A 25067-nucleotide genomic window follows, 5' to 3' on the forward strand; every position below is an offset into this window, starting at 1 on the left:
AGAATATGTTAAAATATTTCATTACTGACTGAACTGTATAATGTATAAAGCCACTAATTCGGGAATGGTCCCAAAGAACATACAAGAAAGTAGAACATATTTTTAACAAAATAGTTCCTATGTATAGCTGTAACTTTGTCAGTAAGTAAAAGATTTGGGTTATTCTGGTATCAAATCAATGGGGCTATTAATAAGTGGTGTTGAATATTATTTACAATTCTGGTTAGACAAAAAAAATTAACAACAAATTGAACAGATGTATCACTTATATGGTATACATATGAAATAAATTAGTATTTTTATTTTCTTGATGCATATTACTTCTGTCCAGCAGAAGAAATCAATAAATGATTGCTATATAATAAGCTGCATTATGCATAACTGTAAATGAAATTCTGTACTGTTGACTGCATTATATTGATTAATACTGATGATTGGATCTATCTGCTGTACATGATTAGATTTTACTGTAAAACTTTTGTTACATACAAGTACTATTAGCAAACTGAATAAATACATTATAAAACTCTACAAATTCCCATAACTTTATTGAATAAGCAAGTGATAAAACAACACATTTGCTCCCCAATGCATGTCCATTATCCAGGATAAGCTTGTTTTTAGTATACAGTGTCAATTAAATCAAATGGAAGACGATAATAATCCATAAATAATTATTCCTGTTATTCACTCTGTTACTGAGAATCTGAAGTGTTTAATTTTCTATAAATATATGTGTGTTGCATTTAATATATTTATATATTTCATTATGAGGTTTGTTTACATGTACCCACAGGAGCCAAAATAGTGTAACCGTTAATTCTTAGGTGCAATGGAACCCCCAAGTAGATAAAATGAATGAAAGGAGAGCATCAACTGCAGAAAGGCATTTGATCCTTATGTCAAGCTCTAAGTTACTGCCATCAATATCAAATCCCTAAAACAAACTTAATTCCTTGGTTTTTTTTTTATTATAGTAATAAACATTTCAACCAATTTATTATATCTGGTTCCTTGTAAAAAAATAGAATTATTATATCTTCTTTTAACAGAAGTTACTTCAAAACATTGCATATTTATTGCGAACCCAATGAAAGTTTTCCACAGTGCCATCTCTATCTTGACCAGGTATTTAAACTTTTGCAAGTTCACCTGTCCTATTGAATAAATACAATAGCTATTGTTCTCTGTGTAGTTTATTCTCTGGGACCTTTAAATTTCTTCTAAGAGAAATCTATCATTCATTGATTAAATTACCTGAGTAAAAAAAAATTCTTACATGTAGACAAAAATACTTTTTTTATACTCATTAATTGCGTGTGATGATGTATTTATTCAATATTAATAATATATTTTCATTCAGTTTAATATAAACATTGATTCAATCATAAAAAGTTGATTTCTAAAAAAAGTTTTATCAATGTTCCTATTGAAATTTGATTTTTTTTTTGTTTGGTTATAGAATACATTTAAGAAGATCTTAATTTGAAACATCATTATTTTCAAGTTCTTATTTATGTCAAACAATTTTTTTTTAAAAGGAACAATGTTGAAAGTTTTGTCAGAAATCAACTTTTTATGATTGAATCAATGTTTATATTGAACTGAATGAAAATATATTATTAATATTGAATAACTACATCATCACACGCAATTAATGAGTATAAAAAAAGTATTTTTGTCTACATGTAAGAATTTTTTTTTACTCAGGTAATTTAATCAATGAATGATAGATTTCTCTTAGAAGAAATTTAAAGGTCCCAGAGAATAAACTACACAGAGAACAATAGCTATTGTATTTATTCAATAGGACAGGAGAACTTGCAAAAGTTTAAATACCTGGTCAAGATAGAGATGGCACTGTGGAAAACTTTCATTGGGTTCGCAATAAAAGTAAACTGATACCTGTATATGTAAACTCCGTACAAATGTGATAACAGATCAAAGAAGCAAACTTAACAATACACAAGGAAGAGTCGTCCTGTTTGTCGTAAATTCTGGTATGAAATTACAGTGGGAAATTTTTAAATTCTTATCTGCAAATTTGCAGCTCTCACAGGACTGAACTTGAGATGAAGAATTGAAGATGCTAAACAAACATGAAATATTTTTAAAAGTCCAAAGATTTACGCAATAATACCGGTATAAAGATAGTGATATATAAACAAGATGTAATAAAATTGTATAGACAAATATTTAGGCCAAAAATTAGGCCTTCAAAGGCAATGTTTTTTTCAAATTGCAATACTAATATACAAGTTTTTTGTTTGAACATATATGCTTAATAAAACTTACTTGACTTTGTATACTTGAAAGCTATGGTGAACACATTTAGTCCCATGATGTAGGGAATGACTGACAATTAAAAGTATTGTTCAATTCTCATATCATAGTTATAAGGTATATAGCACTGATTTATATTACAAAATTTGTAAAAAATGTATGAACTTGTTATTTTCATTCACAATTATGCTATATGCTTTTAACAAATGCTATAAATAAAACTGTCTATGATAAATAGAAAAAAAAATTAAATATAAAATACTCCATTTCACAAGTAACAATAAAAAAGAATCATAAAAATGATGTTTCATATATTTTCTTCTGTCATTGGAAAGATCACATTGAAGAAAATATATTAAACATTCTCTTTCTATTTTCTAAATTACACAAATATATATATAACTATTTTAAACTCAACAAACTATGTACATGATATAGACATTAACATAAAGATTAGTGCATTATATTACACAGTGTTAATCTGAAAATAAACAGGCCATGATAAATACCATTTATAAATTTAGAGATTTTGTAAAATTATTAAAGAAAACAAACTGTGGCTTAATTCTTTTTTTGTGGATTCAGGAATACATTGTTAAATAACACAAATGGTATTAGAGGCAACCAAATAATTAGTTGTGGGTGGTTGCTTGTTCCCTAGAATTTTTGATGAATTGTAAGTAAAATTAAAGTTTTATATCATGGGTGGTTAGGGTTTAAAAGAGTGCCTCCAATGTGTTTAATTCTGAAACTGCCCTTATCTAAGAGGTAGCACTATTTGATACAGTAGTACAAAACATGTAATAAAAGAAAAATCTACATTTTATCCATGGGGTTATGCCATGAAATATCACACATCCCTTAGAAAGCAATATAAAAAAACCAACTTCTTAACTTCCTTAGTAACTCATCTTTATAACCTAAGTCTGTCTGAAACCAAGCATTGCTTCTAAAGCAAGTAGTCATGTTTAAATGTTGGACTGAAATTTTAATGAATGCAGCCTATTTATATATGTATAAAAATAAGATGTGTGATTGCCAATGACACAACTATTCACCAAAGTTCAAATGAAGTAGATGAAAGCAATTATAGGCAACCATACAGCTTTTTTGCTAATGATTGCTAATTATTAATTGCATTTATAAAATACATTCCTAAACAAGGTATAATGCTACTGATGGATTGACTCTTGTTGTTCAACTTATTGTATAACCTTTTCAGCTAAGGTGGCATGAAGAAAACAATCAATCATGATGTACAACTTATTGTATAACCTTTTCAGCTAAGGTGGCATGAAGAAAACAATCAATCATGATGTACAACTTATTGTATAACCTTTTCAGCTAAGGTGGCATGAAGAAAACAATCAAATCATGATGTACAACTTATTGTATAACCTTTTGGGGTAAGGTGGCATGAAGAAAACAATCAAATCATGATGTACAACTTATTGTATAACCTTTTGGGGTAAGGTGGCATGAAGAACATAGTCAATCCTGTTGAACACACATGAAAGAGAATATTCAGGAGAACAACTTGTTACTATTGCATAGTTATAACTACTTTATCAATAATCAAAACTACTACTAATGACCAAGATGTGTGGCATGATGTAGTTACAGAGTGATTTGTACAAAGATAAATTAGTTAACAAAGCTGCAGACTTTTTGTATTTGTAACCTGGGACCAATAGATATGATTCCCAATTATTACTCACTAACTGAGGTCATAAAAAATGTCCTGGTTAATATTCTGTATTTTCAGATTAACTGAGATTAAGACGTGTCATTAAGGGTCCTGCTGAAAACCTATATATATACCGGTAGCCTTATGTGAAATATTAAGTTCTTGTAATAAATATACAATCATGTGTGTTGAAAATTATGATGAAAACTGAAGGGCCATCAAAATAGCCACAAGTGCCTTAGGCATTAAGAATTTTAAAATTTTAACAGCAGATATCAAAATATTTGAAACAAAAATTCTGAGAGTATTGCATGGCAATACATAGTCCCCTACCGGTTAAGAATTCATTGTACTGGAACAGAATGCTAACTTGATCAATAAATTGTCATGGTGTAAACTACATAACAAATATCAAGTCAATATCTTCAAGCATGACGAAAAAAGTGTGAAAAACTGATTATTTGAGTGAATTTTCTAAGTCCAAGGACCATAACTCTAAACAAAATCATCAGACCGAAACATTATTTAAACTTGATCTGTAACTTGTCAGGGTAAAACTGTATACCAATTATTAAATCAATATCTTTAAGCATGACAAAAAAAAGTGTGGAAAACTGATTATTTGAGTGAATTTTCTAAGTCCAAGGACCATAACTCTGCACATTATCATCAGACCGAAACATTATTTTAACTTGATTTGTAACTTGTTAGGATAAAACTATATACCAAATTTCAAATCAATATCTTCAAGCATGAGGAAAAAAAAGTGTGGAAAACTGATTTGACGGACTGACGGACAGACAGACAGACAGACAGACAGACAGACAGACGGAGTGCAAACCTAAAGTCCACTTCGACTTCGTCGATAGGGGACTAATAAAGAAGGAGCTTCATTTCAACACTACTTATGTTGTCTACCATAATTATGAACATTCATAAGAGCAAAGCTTTAGTTATTGCTAGCAAACAAACAGTATTGTTATTGGCTGGTGTAACTATGCAATAAGAATTCACTACTTCATTTAGAGATCATTAAACACTGCAGCAAGCAGTTTATATTGCTATGTCATCTATTTGTAATAGAGTGTGTGTCTAAATCAGAAACACTGCAGAAAGCAGTCTATATTGGTATATCATCTATTAGTACTGGAGTCTGTGTCTAGATCTGAATCTTCATCATCTGATAATGGTTTGGTCTTCAGTTTCTCTTCAAGTTTCTTTTTAACTACATTAAGTCTTTTTAAATTGCCTTTGTAATCAAATTGCTTCCTCCTGTCACCAAAGGGATCCTACAAGAATACATTTTAATGAGAAAAAAATTCACAACACAAGCTATCAGCAAAAAAAATATCATTATAACATGTAGAACAGTGTAATTTGGAAAACCAACAGAAAAACAAAACAAAACCAAGTTGGATCGCCTATCAGCATCAAAGTGGCAAAATTTGATAAGTGTTGTTAACCATGTAATAAATTGTCTATTTGTTCCTGAATTTGATAGTTGTGTAAAAATCAAATAAATAGTCTTGATAGGATGACAATTCCAATAAACCCTTGAAGAGTGGATACTCCAAAAAATATCAGGTTTATCACCTGACATGTATGGTAACTAGCTGGCTCATTCTATTAATGGTGATTTAATTACAAAATGAAGGATCTTTATTATTATTCTAAATGTGTTTAAAATATTTATCTCAGTCATCTTATTATATATTTTGATTGTGACCATCATAGATATGACAATTTTTGGACTCATGATGCAAAAACAAAGGGGGCCATGGAGAAAATGAATGAGGAAATAAATGATGTGTGGTTTTTCTGCTTGAGTAAGGATCCATTAAGATTTAGAAACAGAAAGTCACCACACCAATTCTTGATTGACAATTTCTATGTGTTTCAAAAATGGAAAATGATCTAACACCCCACAGCCCCAAACTGGCCCTTAAACAGTCTGTAACGTGAATGCTATTTTGAAATACCTTATCATATGATAACAATAAATAAGAGTGACTTGACCTTACAAGTTACTTATATAGTTACCTGCATCGATTGACCTTGTTTGGACATGTTAGAATTGCACACAGTTTCATAATATTCATAATAATCTAGAAATGAGGATTCCATTACATCACTGAAATAGATTAAAAATTTATCAGTTAAGACAAATAAGTGATATATTTGGTAATTGTGTAACAATCTGAGCAACAATAATTTACAGATATTTAATCAATGTAGAATTCTAATGCAATTATTTTGTATCAATGTTTCTGAATGGATGACAATAAGCGTAAAATTCTCTATCTCCCTGTCTGTAACTAAGGAAGCTGACATTTTGAATTCCAGAATGTATTGACATGTAATTTCTCCAATAATAAGCAAAAAAATTCACATTTTGCACCTAGAAATCTTCTTTTTATCAAATTTTATTACATTCTGAAGCGAACAAGAAGCCAGAAAACGCCCGGTGTTTACGTTTGATGCCAGAAGCATACCTATGACGTCACCTAGTTATGGCGCCAAAGAAGATAACATCATTTCGCGGAATTTTCATTTAATGAAAATTTTACACTGAAATAATGACTAAAATTGAATAATTTGTTTATTTTGCATTAGAATAGAGATAACTGTATTGTATTTGAAGTTTTGCTGACATCCATCGGTAGTTTTATTGTCGCAAATATCTGTTTACCTGTCTCCGCTACGGGTCGCCAGGTAAACTAAATTTGCGACAGTAAAACTACCAATGGACGTCCGCAAAGCTTCAAATACAATACAGTTATCTCTAAAATATACAATTTTGTAAAGAATCCAATGCAGAAAGCTCTTAACTTATAGTCATGTTTCTTGTCTGGCCTTTTTAACACTCATTACAATACATGGATATAAACTTGCTTCGTAGCTGCTAAAGTTCCCCAGAAAAAAGCCATCTGGTGAGAACAGTCTATAAGCTTAGAAGGAGTATAAATAAATTTTACTAAACTACCAAATTAGAGGATTTATATTCCGCAGGATTTTACTCTAAAATTCAAATTGCCTGGTCGGTGTGGGGTTTATTCAGTACCTCAATCAAGGAATGCATGAAATGGTTGATTCAAATGTTGTTAACGATTTTCTTCCTGTTTTATTTTGTGACAAAGTAGTGGGCACCCTTATTTCTTTTCAAATTCTTCAACTATTTTAATCATTTTTATAATTGATATTATTATGAAATTTTATTAAATAAATGGAGAATGTGTCCATGGGACACAGATGATGCCCCTGCTTGCATATAACATTATAAAGGCATAACTCGAGAACGGTAAAAATGACACCACCCAAATTCGAACTTGATCTGTTTTTTGTGGTAATAAGCATCGTGTATAAGTTTCATAACATTTAGTTGAGGCAAACTAAAGTTAGAGAATAGAAACCAATTTCGGGACAGATGTACAGACAGATGGACAGACAAGGGCAACACTTAATGCTCCCTCTGGTGACGGCGGGGGGCATACAAATCAAGTATTTAATAACAAATATTCTTCTTTCTTTTCATATCATTAAAGTTGTGGGTTCAATCCCCAACTGTGTCCAACAATAGACTTGAAAATTCATCTTTGCTGCTTCTCAACTAACTGCACAACATTTAGGAGTTAGATTTAAAACTGGATATTTTCATCCATATCATTGATATATTTATTGGTAAAGACAGTTAATTCTAATTAAATTCTTTGTGCATATAAATAAAGTTCATCATTTAACTTGAATAATTAAGAAACAAACAATGACCTATAGTTGCTTTACATCCATGTCATCTGTAAATCCGATGGGTAGTTGTCTCACTGGCAATCGTACCTCATCTCCTTACTTTTATATCATATAGAAGGAAAACAAACAAAATACATTACTGTTTCCAGCAAAATGAAACATTATCATAGGCTACTGTAAATTTAGCAATTTTACATTTTTTTAAAATTATTTCATAAATTGTGACAGGATAGATTCATAGGATATAAATGATCATAATTACCAGTAATCATGCATTGTTGTCCTTTGTTCAACAATCACAATAATAAATGCACACAAAAATGAATTTACAATGAGTACCAAGTTATATGATTGTTTGATTGTCGTTTGATTAACATACACAAGTAAAAAGAAGAAAATCAAATGGTCATTTTCATACATATATTTAGACTTGTTTATATATATATATATATATATATATATATATTTAGACCCCTCTACCAAGAACTTTGTTTTGCATGCACACGTATAAAAATTGTGGTTTTTATCCAACGCAATCATAGGTTTGAACGTTGTTTTCAATTTAGACTTGTGTATATAAATATATATATATATATATATATATATTATTTGTATTCTAAAAGTTATACTGTAAATTCAGAAATTATTGCGTGCATTTATCATTGTGATTATTGAAGACTGAAGTAAAATTTGAGATTAATAATTGCGATTTCAGTAAAAGCTTCATACAGATGTCAGAATGCAAATCCTTATTATTGCTATACTCACCCAGTCACATTATTCGCATTAATAAAAACCTTGCAATAATTTCTGAGTTTTCATTTTTTAAATGTATGAGTTTTCCCAAGCATAAAACTAGGACTGGTTGAAATAAACTAAACAGTGTGATCCCAAGATAATCATTTGACCAAAAAAAATGTAAAAAAGGTAATTTTGACCCTTAAGACTCAAAACAATTTCTGTGTACATTTTGTCAAGCATACAAAAAATTTCGGTAATCTCAAGTTGACAATCCAACTGAATAATATGAATATGAATATGGATATTTGTTCAGAGTTTCGCTTATTTCAAAAATGCCCATAAACTAACACTTTAAGTTATGAATTTGGCTATTCTTTATAAGAACTTTGCAAGTCAATAAATTGTGCAAACTTACTACAAGCTTTCAGGACACGGACATTTTCTCTCTAACATATCACATACAGCTACTCTTAATGTTTCATGACGAATAACATCATTATATCGTTGTGCATCTCCAGGATTTCTTTCCTACCAAATAGAATTAAAAAAATTTTGTAATACTGTAAAGGAGCAAACATTACCCAACTGGTACTATTTTATTCTGGTTTATGTATATGTAAAATTTCCTAAAGAATATGCAGTTTGGCAGTTGAGATTACCTTAAAACTGAAAAAAAAAACTAAAAGTCTTTTTAAACTGAAATCAAAATGGCATGTTTTCCCAGAAAATTCAAATGATGGTCCCCTTAATAATTGGAAAATTAGCAAAGCCACAAAGTATTCTTTAGATTAAATATTTGGTTGTGAATAAAATTGTTTTCTTTTCTTTTATCAGAAATAAAATGATTAAATACCCATTCAAATCCTGGTTCATTGTGGTAAGGTTTCTCATTTAATAATGACTGTATGGAAATCAAAATACTTGATAAACTTTGTGCTGGACTCCAGGCTGGACCGGCCCATGTCCTAAAAAATTAAATCATAACATTATATTAATACACATTAATATTGTTACTCTAAACACTGTTGACAGTAAAACTACAATCTCAGATTTCAATTTTAAGACTAAGTAATTTGTTTAGTGAATCTTAGCTTTTACATCCATTGACATTAGCTATGGACAGCAATGAACTCAAGTAGACACTAATTACTTTATCATAACACGTTTATTGGCAGGTATTGTCAACATATTCTAGGATGTTAAAATATTTCAGCACAAAAAAACAATTTGCTATCACTGAAGTAGTTCTAACTCTATTTAAGTTTATAGTTGTCTTTTTAATGCATGTAAATGCAAGAATATATTTTTGAAAGAGTTGAAGTGCTTAAGTTATAAGTGCAATCAACATTTTTCTGTATAACAATAAATTTTAGGTGTCTTCTTAGAGGTGGTTTTGTTTATAAAGATATTTGTATAAAACTATATATCACTGGAATCCAAATTTTCTCAAGATTATAATGAACAAAAATTTTGAAATTCTAATTCTAAACTGAAGATAGCCTTAGCTGAAAAATGATTAAATAATGAAGTAAATCCTCTGATACTGCTAGGAGTCATTAAAAGGTAACTTGAGAAACCTTGTGGATTATCATACAATACTGAGTGGCAGTAGTTTTATTTTTGGAAAAGTATTGTATTTAAAACTTCAGAACTTAAAATAAAAAATGTTATATCTGACCAAAAAAAGGTGTCACAAAATAGTCTTGGCAATTTAAATCAAAGTGATTATAAAGCACTGAAGGTTAAATCAAAGTGCTTATAAAGCACTGAAGGGTAAAGACCATATCCATTTCCCATTAGGAACTAAAACTTAAACATTTATTTCCATTATATGGCAATATCTTAAATTCCTTTGTCCATAATTGTAGGTGGTTCAACTATGTACAATATGGATAAGGGTGATAACTTCAACTTTAAATATTACATTCATTTTGCAGTGACAGTGATGTCATTGTTATCTTTAGAAAAAGAATGCATGCACCATGCACAATTTATTAAATTTCTTGACAAGTATCCTTTTATACATCATTTTGTAACTTGAATATCTGAGTATATATTTCATTGATATGTACATAGAAACGATGAAAAGAATGATCACCTCAATGCACTTTATTATTGTTCTCTCTAAAGTAGTGATGTTGTCTGGAAAATATAACTATGAAGCCAGGTCCATAAGGGTTTTTACTACATGCAATCTTTACCTCAAAAATTGAAATTGACTGAAATTAGTAATATCTTTTCAGTTGTATGTAATTAAATCAGTCACAATTGACAAAAACTATAGATACCCTTGGTCATATCAGTATTCATCACAATGCATTAAAAAAATCCCACTTGGCTTTCAAGTCAAGTGGGATTTTTCTTACTGTGACTTGACTGTAACAGTCAGGATTCTACTTCGTCAAAATTATCTCCCCATTACGCCAGCTAATTTTTACAATCGTAAAAATGGAAGCCATTGTAGGAATGACACGCTGCCAATTCCGCTCTTGAAAACTGATAAATTTATCCACGTAGCACTTTTACGATCCTTATATACCAGTTGTATTTCAAAAGACAAATGTATCTACTAGCTATTGAGCATCGTTTAATGTACTTTTCTGCATTTAGTCAACTTATAACTATTGTCTGATCTGTGGTCCAGTGGAATTTTCGAAAGTTCAAAAACATTTAAAAAAATTCTAATTAAATATTTCGTGGAAGGGCAGACTAAAAATTGTCAGAGGTTGAAGACTAATTACCCTAGATAACACACACAAAAAATTAAGTTTTTTTGAAGTTATGCATTTTTAAGATCCACTTGGAAAGTCTGTCGTCAAGTACTTTTAGTAAAAATTTGTTATTCGAACACACCTACTCTGTTGTTATTGTCATGCTAAAGGTGATAGGTAGTAATTTTGAATTGCTATAAAAATGTCCAAACTAAGCTTTCATACAATTTTTCTTTCAAAAAATCTTCTATATTCATGAGAATCAGACATCATTTGAATTAAAACATCTTATATTCAGTAAAATATATGTGAATTTACAATACAAACTGTTAGACTGATTTTTCATAATAACATTGAAGTGGAATTAAAGTCTTATAGGATTGTAAGTATGCTTTATTTTATCGCCTTGCACTTTCACGACTTGACTGTGGTTTTCTACAGCAGTTTGTACAAATTTCTGACCAGTTGAACAGTTTGGTATTACAAAACAAATTGCAATTTGGTCAGAATTTTGAATAAGTTGCAATAGGTGGAGAGCAACACTAACAGTCAAGTCACAGTAATATCAAAATACTTTATAGCATCAGCAGTATTACTACAAATTAACTTATCCACCAAAATTTTAAGTAATTTCTCTTTTCATGGTCTTACCCTAAAATACTTAAACAGACTTTTCCATTTTTGTATAGATTGGGATTAAATCTGACTTCTTTGTTGCCTGTTGTTAGCAGTTTTACTCGAGGTGGTCTGATAGGATAATCTGGTGGACATCGTATTAGAAAAAGGAAAAAACCTCCCTCATATGGCGTGTCAAATGGTCCTGTGATTAATGCATGAATCTGAAAGACAAAGTTCTAAGTTATAATACTTAAATGATTCTTTGCATGAAACAATTTCTATAAAAATCTTCAAAAGTACATTTTAAAGATAAGATTTTTGAATTACATTGTTTGTTTGTTACCTTTTTGCTACTTGTACATACATTTGTAGTATACAAACTCTGGTGAATAATTTATGAATTTTTGCTGAAGTGACTAAAAAATTGGTCACTAAGCATGCAGCATTAGGGAGTAAGAGCAAAGACTGGTTGGCTCAGAGTTAGAATAATGTGTCTGGGTAAGGTGATATGTCTTCCTGCAGACTGTTACCTTCAAGTTGTGAACTAGCACCTTAAAAATCCGGCTTAGCATGTTGGTCTAGTACAAAGTAGGGTTAATATTCATATTACATTAACATGTTCTCGTCCTGAATATGCATATAAATTTGCTGCTAGACGTTAAGCAGCCATCCATCATCATCATCATCCTAAATATACTAAATTTACCAGAAATTGCAGGGATTGAAATTAACTAGCCAGCATTTTGTGTATTCCAATAAGCTAGAGCAACAGACTTGAACAGGAATGTGATAGAATAGCTGTATGATGTTCATGATATTGTATTTCAAAATATCAAAAACATCACCGAATATTATATCCAATTCAAAATGGACATTATTCAGAGATTATTTGCCACTCTTTCTCATGTTGAGATTGAATGTGTTTTTTGTCTCGCCTTGACAGAGTCAAAAAGCGAGACATAGGTATGCTGTTTCCGGCGTCGGCAGCGTTGTCAACAATGTATTAGTTTGTGATTAGGTCTAGTTTATGGTGAACCACAAGTGGTAGGTCAATCATATTTGGTATGCAGTTGTATTAGCATTGGCACATCTCATTCCCAAGGAGATTATTTGGCCCTGCCCCCTCAGTCATGGTCTATTGACTTTGAAACATTTGCTTAGTTTACATGTATTTGTGATTAGGTCAGTTTATGGGGAACCACTAGTGGTAGGTCAATGATATTTGGTATGCAGTTGTATAAGCATTGGCATATCTCATTTCCATGGAGATTATTTGGCTCCACCCCCTTAGTCATGGTCTATTGACTTTGAAAATTGTGCTTAGTTTATATGTATTAGTTTGTGATTAGGTCAGTTCAAGGGGAAATATTAGTGGTAGGCAAATGTTAATTGGTTTTCAATTGTATAAGCATTAGCACATCTCACTTCCATGGAGAATATTTGGTCCCGCCCCCTCAGTCATGGTCTATTGACTTTAAAACTATTGCTTAGTTTACATGTATTAGTTTATGATTAGATCAGTTTAAGATCTGCTAATGTTAAGTCAATGATATTTAGTATGCAAATTTATTGGCATTTGCAAGTATTGTTTCCAAGGAGATTATATAGCCCCACCCCCTCATCATGGTTCATTGACTTTGAAACTTTTACATAGTTTACAAGTTAATGTTTGTGTTTAGGTTTGTTTAAAGAGAACGACTTATAATAAGTCAATGGTATTTGGTATGCAGTTGTATTAGCATTGGCACATCTCATTTCCATGGAGATTGTTTACCCATGTACCTTCAGTCATGGTTCATCAACTTTGAATATTTGCATAACTTACATATTAAAGTATTGCTATTTTAATTTCAACATTTGCATTATCAAAATTACAAAAAGGCAAGACATATCTTTGTGATAACAGTTTATATTGTCTGTTACTGATTATTAACTGATGTTGACATCTGAGTATTGCCATAGAAATGTGTGTCCAAAACCTAAATAACACCGGATAAAATTTAAAATGTGTTTTTGAATGAAAAGTAAAAGCTCAACAATTTACACTTTTAAATGAGTGGCAAAGTGATTTAAGTAGTTCATCTACAGCAACTATCAGCCTGTCAACCATGAGATTGTGAGTTCAGACCCCACTCACGCAGGTGCATTTGACTACGATTTTAATAGACTAGGATTTTTCTGCCTAGGATCAGTGTTTCTCTCCTGGCACTCAGGCTTCCTCCAGGAATGTAAAGTGGCTGCAACGATATAGTCAAGAGTGCTGAAAGTGGTGTTAAACACCATCAATCTATCAATCAATCAATCAAATCTTGAATTTCATCTCGGCCCTGCTGGTAAAAAAACTTGAAGCCATTTTTAGGAGTGGAAATTTGAGAACGAAAGTTCGTATAACTGTTATTTTCACAAAATTTTCAAAATCCAAAGCCTGTATTTTCGGCAAAAATCAATGGAGCGGAACCAAACATAATCTCAATCTGTAACTCATCATAGTATACTTACATATTAATAATCAGCTCAATATGTGAAGACGTGTAGAAAAAAAGTCTATATAACTGTTATTTTTATGAAATTTTCAAAGTCCAAAGCCAATTATTTCTGCAAAATTTTTGTGGTCGTATATTGGTATGACGTATGCCTCGTCGTCCGGCGTCGTCATCGTCCGAAGACACATTAGTTTTCGCACTCTAACTTTAGTTAAAGTGAATGGATCTCTATGAAATTTTACCATAAGGTTCAATACCACAAAAGGAAGGTGGGGATTGATTTTGGGGGTTATGGTACCCACAGTTAAGGAATAAGGGGCCAAAAATAAGCATTTTTGTAACTTCCAGACATAACTTGTGTGTAAGTGTATGGATCTCTCTGACATTGTACCACAAGGTTCCATATCACAAAGGGAATGCTGGGATTGATTTTGGGGGTAATTGCCTCCAAATTTTAGAAATTAGGGGCCAAAAAGGGGCAAAAAGGGCAAAAAACAAGCATTTTTCTAGTTTCATGACAATAACTTGTGTGTAAGTGTATGGATCTCTCTGACATTGTATCACAAGGTTCCATGTCACAAAGGGAATGCTGGGATTGATTTTGGGGGTAATTGCCTCAAAATTTTAGGAATAAGGGGCCAAAAAGGGGCAAAAAACAAGCATTTTTCTAGTTTCATGACAATAACTTGTGTGTAAGTGTATGGATCTTTATGAAATTGTACTACAAGGTTCCATATCACAAAGGGAAAGCTGGGTTTGAGTTTGCAGGTAATTGCCCAAAAAGTTTAGGAATAAGGGGCCAAAAATAAGCATTTTTCTAGTTTCCAGACAATAACTTGTGTTCAAGTGTATGGATCTCTCTGAAATTGTTCTGCAAGGTACCATACCACAAAGGGAAGGTTTGGATTGATTTTGGGGGTAATTCCCTCAAATTTTTAGGAATTAGGGGCCATAAAAGGGCAAAAAAACAAACATTTTTCTAGTTTCAGGACAATAACTTGTGTGTAAGTGTATGGATCTTTATGAAATTGTACTACTAGGTTCCATATCACAAAGGGAAAGCTGGATTTGAGTTTGGGGGTAATTGCCCTAAACGTTTAGGAATTTGGGACCAAAAAGGGGCCAAAAAACAAGCATTTTTCTAGTTTCCAGACAATAACTTGTGTCAAGTGAATGGATCTCTCTGAAATTGTACTGCAAGGTACCATACCACAAAGGGAATGCTGGGATTGAGTTTGGGGGTGATGAATCATAAGGGGGTTCAAAAAATTTGGGGGGGGGGGGATTTTTTTTTCATTTTTTTTTCTTTAAAATTTTCCATTTTAAATTGGTTATTTCTGATTTATATATTAAAGCAAATAATAATGATATGGTTTTAATAGGTAAATTAAAAATTTTTAAGTTCTTAGACCACTTTCATTCTGTGTGAGAAACCTATGCTGTGTCAAATATTTAATTACAATCCAAATTCAGTGCTGTATCAAGCTTGAATGTTGTGTCCATACTTTCCCCAACTGTTCAGGGTTCGACCACTGCGGTCATATCAAGCTGCGCCCCAGCGGAGCATTTTATTCCATATATAAAGGGCATAACTCCAGAACGAAAGAAGTGACGCCACCCAAATTCAAATTTGATCTGTGTTTTATGGTAATAAGCATTGTGTAGAAGTTTCATAACATTTTGTTGAGGCAAACTAAAGTTAGAGAACAGAAACCAATTTTGGGACGTACGTAAGGACGGGCAAGGGTAACAATTAATGCCCCTTCCGGTGACAGCGGGGGCATAAAAAGCCTGTATAACTGTTATTTTCACAAAATGTTCAAAGTCCAAAAAATCAGTGGAGCAGACCCAAATATAAATCTCGATCTGTAACTCATCATAGTAGACTCACATTCTATAAATCAGCTCAATATGTGAAGACGTTTAGAAAAAAAGTCTGTGTAACTGTTGGTTGCAGAATGACAGATAAGGGTAACACTATATGGCCCCATCCACTTTATGACGGGGCAATAAAAAGTGGTATTTGTATAAATGATTTTTTGGTCATTTTTTGTCAATTTTCCCTGTTTGAAACCTTTAAATTATTCCTGCATAAATTTAACTTATCATAAAGTAACAATAAACTGTTGACACAGAGATATGACTCGCCTGTTGGCATAAAATTCAGAAAAAAGACAATCTGATGGACAGCAACAGCTAAGTAATTCAAAGTCACTGGACCATCAACTAGTGGGCAAACTGAGATGAACAACCAGTAATGTAACTTTAAAGAAAATTGTTGTCTATTGTAAGTAGTTCCTATCAAACTAACTAAAGTAGAAAACTTAACTTTGAAAATTGGACCATGACTTACAGGGACATGGCCTTGAAATAGTCATCAAACTGATATGTACTGATAGTAATGCAAATTTATAAAAAATATAAATCAATTGACAATTTTTTTTTAAAACAATTGTTATCGGTCTTTCCTTTTTTAAAACATGATTGAATATTGATTGATTGATTGGTTGACTGATTAAACTGTTAAAAACACATGGGACCAGATTTTTAGAACAAGCGAAATAGAAAGAAATGAAATACTGAATCCCCTATTAAACACATGGGACTAAAACATGATTGATTGATTGACTATAAATTGATTGCATAAAATTTTGCATGGCACTTTCTACATGAGACATCGGAATTCAAGTTCCCATTCTGACTGAACGTGGCTGCGTACTTATACATACCACACAGCTAAACGGACACCCTTGTGACCCTAATGAAAAAAAATCCTTACATCTTCCTTGTTATAAATTTTACATTTTCTACGGAACCTCTGATTTCATGTTTTATTGTGTGTGCATTTTTTTTTTAATTTTGTAAGGAAATCTGACCTGGAGATTGGGGAAAACCTCTGCTTTATTTAAGGTAGCATGTGCTCAAGATGATGTGATTATGACGTTACCAAGCACATATGGTCAAACTGATAGTCTAATTTAATTCTTTGCAGATGGAGATATCATGGAGATAGGTCACATGTTTAAACACTGTGCTAAAGGATTTAATTTTCTTTTCTTTACAGGTAAATTGATCCTTGATTAAGAGAGTTTGTGCATTGCATGCCTTTGTGAAATTTTATAGTGTGTAGTTTGACAACATATTTTTCGATTATTTTCAGGATGGATTTCTATTTCAGATGATTGTATATAAATAGGATTGCATTTTTGTAGTAATGTTAACAGAACAGAAGGTGATTTCCAATTCAATAAAGGTGTGATCCCTCAACAAACAAAAAAATCAGGGAGGGAGTGACAGAAGGTGGGGAAGTACCTAATTAGTTGGTTCGATGGTTAATTGATTGATCGATTGATTGACTGATTGAGATAAGATACATGCATATAATGATAGACGCAGAGTTTGAAGTTACAATTAGTCAATTTGTTGATTTGACCATTTCAGGGACATTGACACGTACCATTTTGACAAAAAATTTCCAGTTACCACATGTCACAACTAACATTTTGGTTAATTTTTCTTGTCGATATCTATAACTCTTTCTGAATAGAAGCAATATGAAGTAAATATTAAAATTTAGAACATGACATTGACCTCATTTTCTGGTGGACCCAGGACCTCAAATTAAATGACCCCAGGTCTCTATCAATTAAGGTTTACCAGTTACAAATACTTAAGGGGAAATAACTCTAATATCAAGTCTCTGGATCGCTTCTGTCAAAAAAGATTTTCTACATCCTGAGGAATTAACAGGTAATTTTGTTGGTTACTTTCACGGCTGTGAAGGAGTAGCAATCACAAAGAAAACAGTGTTTGGGGAGATAACTCTTACAAAGAAAAGTGTTAGGTTAAACAATAAAACTGTGTCAGTTTCAAAAGCGTATAAACTGTTAGATATAATATACCAAATATCTCGGCGACATCTTGCAAAATAAAATCTTCTTGCAAAAAATAAATGTGGAGGAAGAAAAAAAAAAAAAACTGTTAACACAGACTGAAAGTACAGGGCTAAACAATCTCCATGGAAATGAGATGTGCCAATGATAATACAACTGCATACCAAACACCATTCAGTTATCATAAGTCATCCCTTTAAACAAACGTAACACAAACATTAACTTGTAAACTATGTAAAAGTTTCAAAGTCAATGAACCATGATGAGGGGGTGGGGCTATAAAATCTCCATTGTAATGAGACTTGCAAATGCCAATACATTTGCATACCAAATATCATTGACTTAACATTAGCGGTTCATCTTAAACTGATCTAATCACAAACTAATACATGTAAACTAAGCAAAAGTTTCAAAGTCAATAGACCATGACTGAGGGGGTTGGGCCAAATAATCTCCATGGAAATGAGATATGCCAATGCTTATACAACTGCATACCAAATATCATTGACCTACCACTAGTGGTTCCCCATAAACTGACCTAATCCCAAACTTATACATGTAAACTTAGCAAAAGTTTCAAAGTATATAGACCATGACTGAGGGGGCGGGGCCAAATAATCTCCATGGGAATGAGATGTGCCAATTTTAATACAACTGCATACCAAATATCATTGACCTACCACTAGTGGTTCACCATAAACTTGACCTAATCACAAACTATAAAGTTTATTACATTGTTGACGCCTCCGCTGCTGATGCCGGAAACAGCATACCTATGTCTTGCTTTTTGACTCTGTCAAGGCAGGACAATTATAATCAGAACTAAATCAATAGGTCTTTCCACGGAAAAGTGAAAATATTATTGATCAATCACAAGTAGTACCTATCAAACTGCCTTAAGCAGAAAACTTAACATTGAAATTGCTAATTAATTCAAAGTCACTGGACGATGACCTAGGGGGCAGGGCCTCAAAATAGTCGTCAAACTGATATGTACTGATAGTAATGCAACTTCATACAAAATATCAATGACTTATCACAAGTTGTTCTTCTCATACTAACTTAAACAGAAAACTTGACATTGAAAATTGCTAATTAATTCAGTCACTGGACCATGACCATGACCTATGGGCAGGGCCTCAAAATAGTCGTCAAACTGATATATACTGATAGTAATGCAAGTTTATATTAAATATCAATGATCTATCACAATCACTTGTAGTTCCTATCAAACTAACTCATTGTAACTTAAGTAGCAAACTTAACAATTGTTGATGCCATTACCGCCGATAAGCTAATCCCTATGTCTTGCTTTTCGCAAATTTCATTGCAGGTGAGACAAAAAACTCATCTTTGGCACCCATTTAAAGAAAAACTCTTAGCAAGAAATCAAAGAGTTTATTGCTACTTTTTACCTCAAAGTTACAATGACCTTTTTTTTTATTTTTTTATTTTTTTATTTTTTTACATTAATATCAAAATATTGAGTCGGAGTGAGTCTTCCATTGCCTTTAAAAGTCAATTATTAAATTTTTAAGTTTCAACTCTTGATAGCTTGAGGACTTTAAATTACTGATAATTAAAAATATGCTTTGTGAATTGATTGTATAAACTCAATTATACACCATTTAGAATTAAGGAAAAAACGATTTAAATCAAATCTAAAATCAAAAGAAGTCTAAAGAGACAGAAATCTTATATATCTGCATTTTAATTAGGATATTAATTTTTACCTTTGTCATATCTTCTTTGTCTGGTACTATACAGATAAAAGGTGGTGGTTCATTGTATATAGCCATAATGTCTCTGCAAATAAATTGATATCAACATTATACATAGGTACAAAATACTTTTCAGTAAGCAAAAATAATTGATCCTGAAATGCTAAGTTAGTTAAAAATAAATGGGGAATGTGTCCATGGGACACAGATGATGCCCCCAATTGCATATAACGTAATAAAGGGATATAACTCAAGAACTGTAAAAGTGACGCTACCCAAATTTGTACTTGATCTGAGTTTTGTGGTAATAAGCTTTGTGCATAAGTTTCTTACATTTGGTAGAGGCAAACTTAAGTTAGAGAATAAAAACGAACAATTCAGCAATTTTTTCATTTGTAAAGGAGCATAACTCTAGAACGGTAAAAGTGACACCACCAAAATTCAAACTTGACCTGTGCTTTGTGGTAATTAGCATTGTGTATAAGTTTCATAACATTTGGTTGAGGCAAACTAAAGTTAGAGAATGGAAACGAAAAATTCAGCAATTTTTCCATTTGTAAAGGGGCATAACTCTAGAAGGTAAAAGTGACGCCACCAAAATTGAAACTTGATCTGTGTTTTGAGGTAATAAGCATTGTTTATAAGTTTCATAACATTTGGTTGAGGCAAACTAAAGTTAGAGAACGGAAACCAATTTTGGGACGTACGTACAGACGGACAAGGGTAAAACTTAATGCCCACTCCGCTACGACGGGGGCATAAAAAATACAATATTGACAGTTATAAAATTATTGTGCAGATCTGATGTATGGGTCAAAAGATATTGTACCTCAACAAAATTTCCCCGAAAAAATCATTCTATATACTCTTACCTTGACCTACTGATTCTAAAATAAATTGGGGTCATGTTCAATTTAAATGGTATTTTAAGCTAAGTTTTTGAAGATGGGCATATGGTTCGAAAGATATCATCTGAAAACCAAAATTTTGCCCAAACTTAGCGACTCATTTCACAAAAATTTTGTGAGAAAAAATACTTGTCAGCTTGTAAGACATGAACATTTCAGAAAAACTTATGATAAATTTCTGTAGTACAGTACACACAGAGAGTACTGATTCTCATACTCCAAACACTTGGTGTCACACCGAAAAAACTCCAGCAACACTCTCCAAATCTTTGGAGAAAATTTGGAGAAACTTGGAGTAATTCCTCCATAAAATCCCTTAATTGTTTTTTACCTTGGTGTGGTTTCTCCCAACACCATGATTTTTATTGCCATAATTACCTTTAAAGTGTGCCAGTAGTTGTTAACTACAATAAACATTTCTTGTGTTTCCTGTCATTAAATGACAGTCACAATAATAAAGTAAGTGTGAGATTTGTTAAATTTAATCAGAGACATATGATCTGATTTAATTAAAGAATCCTGCACAACTTTATTTATTAAAATTATATTTAGTGTTGGTTTTCATACAGGTCTAAGAAACATAATTAAATCTGCATAGTATTTTTGTATAGACATTAAATTTAGATAGAAACAAAGCAAAACATCACCTGTAAGTGGAGTATAATTATTAGAAAATAAAGACATGTATGTTTAACTGAATTTATTCAATCTTTTTCTAAATTTAAATAATAAAAATAAGGGAAGATTATATATATATCTACACAATTTTATTTTATTCATCAATTTTTATTTATTTTTTCATTACTATTATTTTTTAAACCGACTATAAATACAACTTATGTAAATATCAAGTTGCCATTCTTGATTATGAGATTATGAAAGAATGTAAATAATTTTCCAATCTAACAAGATCAAATGTTAATAAAATACATATGTGTGTAAAATTTAAAATAATCATTTCATTACCTTATTATATCTTTCAAAAATAAAACTTAATAGGAAATAATTGAAATAGGAAGAAGTAATAGAAATAGTTGACCTGTCACCAAGGGTCGGGAAACGGTCATATTTGCCAGTCATGTCCTAAGCTGCAAGCTATTTGTCCTAAACAAAAAATTGGGATTTAGGACAAATTTTATTTTTTTACAGAAATAATTTCGGTCATTTCATTGAGATCGGGTTTCTTAATCGCCATTTTGCACTTTTTTTTTTTAAATCCCTTTCCTGTAACAAAACTGCCACTCCAGTATAGTTTGATAATCCTGAAGGCCCTCCTAATAACTATATCATGCCTCAGGGAAATATTGGCTAATGATCGCTAATCACTTTTTACCTGTGTTTTTAATTCACACCTGACAATGATCACAAGCTCAGAACTAATATCATAAAGAAATTAAAAATCCATGACAACTGTATTCATTATTTAATTACTTTTCTACAAAGATAATCAATAATTCTGATTTGAAAATTAAAACTTAATTTAATTTACGTAGAAAAAAGTAATTTTTCACGAGTAACACATGTGCTTTATTTACTATGTAATATGCATGCGTGAAATTAATTGTTTTCAGCAGATAGGACACTTAATCGTAAAATGCAAAATGATTTCATGCTTAATTAAACGAGTGCAACTAATATCTATTATATTCAAACACTTTCAAAGGTAATAAAATTTAAAACCCGTTTATTTCCTGTCAATTTGATAAACAAAACGAATCCCTGAAATGAATTGTTGCATAACTTTCGGTTTAAATTTCGTCTAAAATCGAAAGAAACTTTAGCGATGTCTGAGAAATTAACCATTCTGAGTCATTAAAATCATTTCAAATTTAAACTGTTGCCTTCCCTAAACTGTTCTTAAAAGGTTTTGAGTAAAATGGTAAGAAATTCACAAAGTAAATGCGATGAAACAGCCAATACAAGTTCATTGATGCTATGAATCTAGTGACCATTCGATATCGACAATTTGAAAAAGGGCACCAACTTTTAAGACATCTCAAAATGACCGAAATTGTATGAAAAAATCTACGTTTCCTTGCCTGTCACTGTCAGACCATACAGTCATGCTTTGTTGATTTTTATTACTTCAACCTGCAATCAACAGGTCATAAAATCCTCTCAGATGGGAGTAATTACTAGGAGTTTTTTGGGAGAGAAATCCGTGTTTCAGTGTGACACTGTGTTACACCAGAATTAGTGTTGGGAGTATGAGAATATGTCCTCTCTGTGTGTACTGTAAGATGTGTGAAAATAGCCTCTGTATAGTAACTACTGTAAATTCAGAAATTTTGTGTCCATTTATTATTGCGATTTTGGAAGAATGAACAAGAATGCGAGTTAATTATTGTGAATTTAGGAAAACTACATCATGTACATACAGATATATGTACCAGATATCAGAATGCGATTTCTTATTATTGCGATACTCAATGAGTCGCATTATTCGCATTAATAAAAACCTCGCAATAATTTTGGAATTTACAGTATTTAGTATTGGAGCAGAAAATAAGTAAGTAAAACTTTATTTTGATTCGGCATATTGACAAACAAATTAAACGTAAGCTCTAATGATCTTTTCACAGAATATAAAAACATATACAATAACAAATAAAACAAAGCATGCAGCATGCAAATAAATAGTAATTATCAACCATTCACCTGAGTTCCCTTCAGGTATAGAGTTGCTCAACCTTAATTATTCTTTCTTTTTTCTGTGTATTGTTATGAGGGCTTTTAGCCTTTAAGTATTTTTTCATTTTTCCATTTTCTTTTCACTATTGGTTTAAAGTTATCATCCACAGTTAACATGGGGCCACAGACCACAATTAAATTCCTCTATTAGTTCTTTATAACATTTTGTTTCATTAAAAAAATTGCACCATGCATTTTTGTCAAATCTTTTGTGTGTGTAATGTATAGTACTAGTCCAAAAATATATCCAAAATTCAGAAAGATTGAACCAATGACTCTTACAAATTTAGCCAATACACATCCATACCCCTATGTACCCCTATGGACAAGTCAAGAGATGTTCCGAAAACTGTTAATATCACCTTTTTGCACCTGGCCTACTCACTCTTTCCATATCAAAATCAGTTAAAATACAACATCCAAAAGTTTATTTCACCTCTCTTCTTTCATTTCCACCCAAAAAAAAAACTAAGAAATGAGTGAGGAAGGGAAAGAAAAAAAATTAAGAAAAAATACACTCTAATTAAAAGGAACTATATTCGTGGACAACGAAAATCGGGGTCATTAATTGTGGTCTTGGGCCATGGTTAAGTCAATTTCTTGAATTCAAATTGGTTATTAATGACACGTCGGTAAAAACCCAATATCCTTGGGTGCGACTAATCCATGTACTAATTAAGGTGTTGCTAGCAATTACACTGGGGCACAGAATGTGCATTTCTATGCGTCCATATTGAAAAGTGTCAAGTGTTTTTTCGTATCACTTGGAGGATGAAAGGTTCAATATATTGCATCACTAATTATAATTGACAACAAAAGGGCTGCAAATTTAGACTTATCACAGGGTTTGGACTTACATGAGCAACACGATGGGTCCCACACATGGAGCAGGATCTGCTATTGCTAACCCTTCCGGTGCACCTGAGATCACCCCCAGGTTATGGTGGGGTTCGTGTTGCTCAGTCTTTTGTTTTCTATGTTGTGTTTTTTTTTTGTACTGTTGTTTGTCTATTTCTTTTTAAGCCATGGTGTTGTCAGTTTATTTTCGACTTACATAAAATGTATGTCATGATTTTGAATGTCCCTTTGCCTTTGGTATCTTTTAATAATGGATTACATATATCTCACTTCGAAAAATGAAGATACATTTCTTTACATGAAGATGACAATCTTTTACGACTTATGGACCAACTTCGAGTTTTTTTATGACGCTAATCGTGCTTAAATGACATCATAATTATTTAAACGGAGATAACTACATAAGTATATATATGCCCCTTTCTCTTTTTCCCTATTTTTTAAGAACCTCTTTATCCTGAGAAAGCACTGCTGTGTTGGTTTCTCATTTTCCCAGTCTCTGCAGGTACAGGGATCCCATTTATCAGATATTTTTTCCAAAAGATCTCCTGCATCTTTTTGTGTTGTTTCGTCTGCACTGGAAGTCGCCATCTTGTCTACTTTCACATTTGAAAATAGTACTTAGGATCAAATTCTGAATCTTGAAAACATAATTATTTTACACTGAAATAAGTATTTTTTTAATATTTTTTGCCATAGTAAGCATATTTATGATAAAAGTAAAAGGTT

At 31.7% G+C, this 25067-nt stretch overlaps 2 protein-coding genes across 10 annotated transcripts in view; both read right to left on the reverse strand.

The window, feature by feature from the left end:
* The window catches only part of LOC127728572 (uncharacterized), an 879051-nt gene that overhangs the window by 72042 nt on the left and 781942 nt on the right, over positions 1-25067 (reverse strand). The gene's annotated exons all lie outside the window — the stretch shown is intronic.
* LOC127728601 (ubiquitin-conjugating enzyme E2 Z-like) lies at positions 1844-25039 on the reverse strand. Of its 7 annotated transcripts, none has more exons than XR_007994201.1 (8): positions 24787-25039; positions 19894-19966; positions 11818-12005; positions 9309-9420; positions 8871-8983; positions 6011-6101; positions 3744-5259; positions 1844-3497 (listed from the first exon to the last, which is right to left on the reverse strand). XR_007994201.1 is itself a non-coding variant. In XM_052236146.1 (7 exons), exons 1-7 carry the CDS (start codon positions 24927-24929, stop codon positions 5104-5106), a joined length of 876 nt encoding a protein of 291 aa, XP_052092106.1. In that variant the 5' UTR covers positions 24930-25039; the 3' UTR covers positions 1844-5103. The 7 variants fall into 7 exon arrangements, 1 of the variants encoding a protein (XP_052092106.1); XR_007994200.1 differs by having other exon boundaries at positions 1844-3558; XR_007994197.1 differs by having other exon boundaries at positions 1844-3619.

This window comes from Mytilus californianus, unplaced genomic scaffold (assembly GCF_021869535.1).
Source record: "Mytilus californianus isolate M0D057914Y unplaced genomic scaffold, xbMytCali1.0.p SCAF_2, whole genome shotgun sequence".
NCBI classification, from domain to species: Eukaryota; Metazoa; Mollusca; class Bivalvia; order Mytilida; family Mytilidae; genus Mytilus; species Mytilus californianus.